The sequence below is a fragment of the Nicotiana tabacum genome, chromosome 4 (assembly GCF_000715075.1).
Source record: "Nicotiana tabacum cultivar K326 chromosome 4, ASM71507v2, whole genome shotgun sequence".
In the NCBI taxonomy this organism is placed as follows: Eukaryota; Viridiplantae; Streptophyta; class Magnoliopsida; order Solanales; family Solanaceae; genus Nicotiana; species Nicotiana tabacum.
In genome coordinates, this window is record NC_134083.1 from 136307398 (window position 1) to 136312000 (window position 4603).

The following is a 4603-nucleotide window of genomic DNA, read 5'->3' on the forward strand; positions in this document are numbered from 1 at the left end:
TTGAGTTTCAACATCTCGAGCTTTTTGGCAAGGATGAAATCCAAAAGCTTTGTACCATCTCATCTACTCCTGAAGACTGATATATAGCAGCAAACTTTTTTAGTAAAAGTACTCAATAGTTAGCTATGTCTTACTTCTATAGCTTCATGGCTGGATTAGTACATGCACGAGCTGGAATTCTTGGCATTCAAAGCTTGCTGCAAAACTCACCAAACCGTGACATACTATTCATAGACTCTATAGACAAGTCTATTGCAGTAAAACGCCTTGAAATACTATTCATAGGCTCTATAGGGCAACTCTTTGGCTACTAACAAAGTACTACAATTCTAACCTTGTCTATCAGCCAAAAACCGGCTTCAAACATAAAGTAACAACACCTAAGTGTGTTGCAATCACTACATATGAGAGGGGCCGTAGATTTTATCAATAAGAAAAGACAACTGCAGCATGCAGAGTGGATTTGAAGCTTAGGAAATCCTGTGCCATTTCGACATAATTCCGGGACACATCACTCCCTTCGGACCTGGCAACAATGACCAACTTCTCTAGCACTTTAGCATTCTAGAGCAAATATGGTACCAATGGTCATACAAACTTACTTGCACTTAGTGGTCCATGTAAGTGAATGATCTTGACGGCCAGATTTAGCAACGAGCAGTTAAAATTATGTCTCCGAATCCTCCTATTGTATCCATCTTCAATTGTGAAACCTGAGAACAGGTACTGCAGGAAAAGAATCTGCTATAACCAGTTATTCTCCTTATAAAGAAGTTAAGAGAATCAAGGAGATGATTGTGGATAAAATAAGAATATGATGAATATATAGATTCATGGAACATGTCAAGTGCTTAGCAAATTTTACAAGTTGATGCGTGCAAACAACAAGATGGTCGCCTACTTCCGTTTTAAACATCTTTTTCCTACAATTACAAAAGGACGACAGAAAAATTGCCCTAATCATAGAATGAATTTTGATAGCACAACATGAAATTTCTGGCAAATCACTAAGTCTGTCTTCCGCCTCCATGATTTTTCTCTTCATTTTCCTATGCATTGCATCTGTTTACAATGAACTTGAGAATTTCAGTATAAATAGCACAGCCAATAGACTTCCGAAATATCTAATGAATTATAGGACACTGCACTCAGGTCCAAAAGAATGGATTACTGAAAGGCACAAAAATTACAAGTATAGAACGTTTACTATAGCTACTGAGTATTCCCTTTGCAAATATATATAACCTTTTTTATAGCTATTTGTATATCCTAAAGTATCATAGTATCCTTGTCTTGTTACCACTTGCACTCTTAACATCTACTTGCTTACACATGCAATCTGGCATTGGGAATGTGTAGAGGGAACTACTACTTTTCTTTAACTCGACCCCCTTTAAATCACTATGATGAAGCATGTCTTGCAATTGGCGTTTGAATTCGTTCCATCTAATATCCGGGCTGTCAAACAAAAGAGCCAATTTCCTTTTATCTGGTTTGATTGTCTTTGCATGTCCTTCATTCAGATATCTTCTGTGACCCACTAAGAAGTGGGGAAAGTTGCCACCCTGAGTTGTGACAAAGGCTTCACTATAAAGACAAACTGTATAATCAAGTGCTGCCAACCTAGATGAGTGTCCCTCAAATGGAGCGAGTTCTTCTCGGGAAGCTAATGTATCTTTTGATTCCAGACGCGGGAATATCTGTTTGAGTGGGGTCATATATTTCTCAGCTTTGTAAATTTTCCCCGCGGCAACATAAAGTGAGGTGTTATTGTCAAACCCCATGCCTCTAAGCATCATGCCTACCTCAAGTGGAGTTAACGGGCACTTCCCATCTATTCGGTTTGCACCTGGCCTAATAACTCTTCCCCTTCGCCTGAATTTTCCTCTCCAACTTCTTTCACGGGCAATATCCATCTCATGTTTTTCTTCTTCCCCACCATCATATATACAGCACGAAAATGCAACCATGTCCTCTTCAAAGCGGAGGTGCACCGAGACATACCTCCCACTCGTTTTCAAGCTCCTTTTTACCATTCGATCAACCATCTTTGCTGCAAGCATGCGTATGGGCTCTGAAAACCTAAGCGCTTCAAAATTGCACAAACATCGCAGCCCTTGTATATTTGGAGGAACCGAGTGGGCCAATCTGTTTGAAAAAGGCGCAATGCGAACAGCCCCCAACTCCTTCAGCTTAGGCAGGACCTTTTGAAGATAATAGGTTGGACTGGACCATGCCTTTACTCTCAAGTTAACAATGCTACTTATATTATTATCAAACTGAAGCAGTACATCTTCAGGGAGTTGACTGATCACTTTCACATGATTTCTTAGTGCATATATGAAGAAATCCTCATCAAATATGTCGCCGAACTTGCTAGAATCTCGCCAAACACTGTTTAAATGAAAAATTGGAATCACAAGAGTAGCATTCAGTAATCCTGCAACTGCTACAGCATCACATATCGATAACCTTTGTTGGTTCAGTCCACCATTCGCCTCGATTATGAGGTAGCCATTCGACTTTGGGAGTTGATCAATGAAACCTTCTTGAGAAACAGTACAAGGCTTCCAAACTTGATGCAACTTGGGATTCCACACATTTGTTAACAAATTGGAGGATCCATTGTTGTGGGAATCCATGAATGGCCAGAGCTTATCAAAAACCTGGGGGCTACGGTAAAGTGATCCAGGTGGAGACACCTCAGTTGTAGCAGCAGATGCATCAAAAAAGCCTAAAGTACCCATATATAACAACATTCCAGATATATACAATAAAGGAGCAAAAAGTAAGACTCCTCTTCGTCTATATACAGCAGATACTATCATAAAACCTAACTTTTCCTGCAGTTTTAGTGAAATACCTCCTCCACCTCCAACACCAAAGGCAGCACTGTTCTTATTCCGCCCATGACGCAAACGAGGGGACGATGGCGGAGACGCACCATTCCCTAGCCTGCTTAGGCCGTGCATATTTGTGGACGCAATTTCCAACTACAATATCTTACGATTGGGAATTTCTTCAAAACCACATAGCCTGAGCTCAGAAGTCAGATCAGTGGTTGTTGATCTTGTTTTAGTCTAAAAAATGGGAAGCAAAGAAGCCCAACACTAATTCAGAGGCGAATGTAGCCTTTTTGGCTAAAGGTAACTCAGAATTTCGAAACGGAATATGAATATATATGTAAAACCTACTAAAGTATCAATATGTATTAGATCTGAACCCAAAATTTTAACACTACAATGATCTCAAAGCTGAACTTCGTTAAATTAAAATTCGCAATAAGCCTCAGAACACAATCGATGAGAGAAATTGCTATGAAGGTGAAAATATTAGTGAACGGAGTTAATTGGGCAAAACAGTTGGGAACACTAAAATAATGGTGGAATATTATTGATGGTGGTGGTGATGATGATGATAGTGGTGGTGGTGGTGGGAGAAGTTGTAACTTTTAACTATATAATAAAATAATATGGCTGTCAAGACTCACCGACACTGGCAGTGGGAGCCTTTTGATAACTTAGTTTGAAAAAAAGGGAGAGAGAGAGAGAAAGGAGTCCTTGACCAATGGCTTGGATTAATTCTTTAGGGTTCGTTTGCTACGAGACATAAGGTGAAATAAGATGCGGATTAAATTTGTATTGTATTTGTTTGGATATTAAGATAAACTTAATTCAGAATATCTCATTTTATCACATTAAATTTGAGATTATTTTATCTCACCTCCCATATGATATAATCTAGTCATGGATTATAATTCTGAGATAATTTAGTCCCGGAATTATAATTTAGGGATTGTAATCTCTGGACTAAATTATACCACATGGGAGGTGGGATAAGATGGGATATCCTGAATTAAGTCTGGGATTAAATATATACTGTGCTTGGTTAGCGGTATAAATTTATCCACGGTATAAATTTAATCCGATAATTATTGCTAACATATGGGCCTGACCCATCCAGTATGGCCCAGTCAATGCAGGCCTTAAATTAATGAATTGGGTCGGGCAGGTCCACCATTTGGATGGGCTTAAAGTACAGAAATATTACACGATAATACTTAATTTTCATAAAGCTCTATAGTTTACCTAATTATCATTTGTAGTTATTGTTACCGGCTTGTATTACTTGTATTCAAAGCAACGATTACGCATGTGTCAACTGTATTCGTTCGCACGACAAATACCCCTGCATCAACTGTATTTTTTCGCACGAAATACAAGGGTGTATATAAAGGATACAACCTCTGTATCGACTGTATTCGTCCGCGCAATAAATACAACCAAGGCGAAATATAGAAATACATAAAAAAAAAATGCTTATGTTGAGAGTTGAACTCAAGACCTCTGCTAACTAAGCAGACACTCTAATCAACTGAGCTACGAGAGCTCGTTGCTTTCTTGTTTCAGTTCAAAAAAATTAATCTCTTATTTCATGAATTTGCTATAAAACTCAAACATAGCTGCGAATGGTAAATTTGTTGAAAGGATAGCTATGAATGGTAAATATAGTGTATGTATTTGACTTATCGCGTAATTTTCTCTTAAATATTACTCCCTTCATTTCAACTTATGTGTCTTACTATCTTTTTTAGTCTGTTTAA

General features: G+C 38.3%; 1 protein-coding gene across 1 annotated transcript; it reads right to left on the minus strand.

The window, feature by feature from the left end:
- Positions 1-1089: 1089 nt before the first annotated feature.
- LOC107763383 (O-fucosyltransferase 9-like) lies at positions 1090-3597 on the minus strand. Its single transcript, XM_016581875.2, has one exon. The coding sequence runs from the start codon at positions 2970-2972 to the stop codon at positions 1278-1280; it is 1695 nt and encodes a 564-aa protein (XP_016437361.1). The 5' UTR covers positions 2973-3597; the 3' UTR covers positions 1090-1277.
- Positions 3598-4603: the final 1006 nt, after the last annotated feature.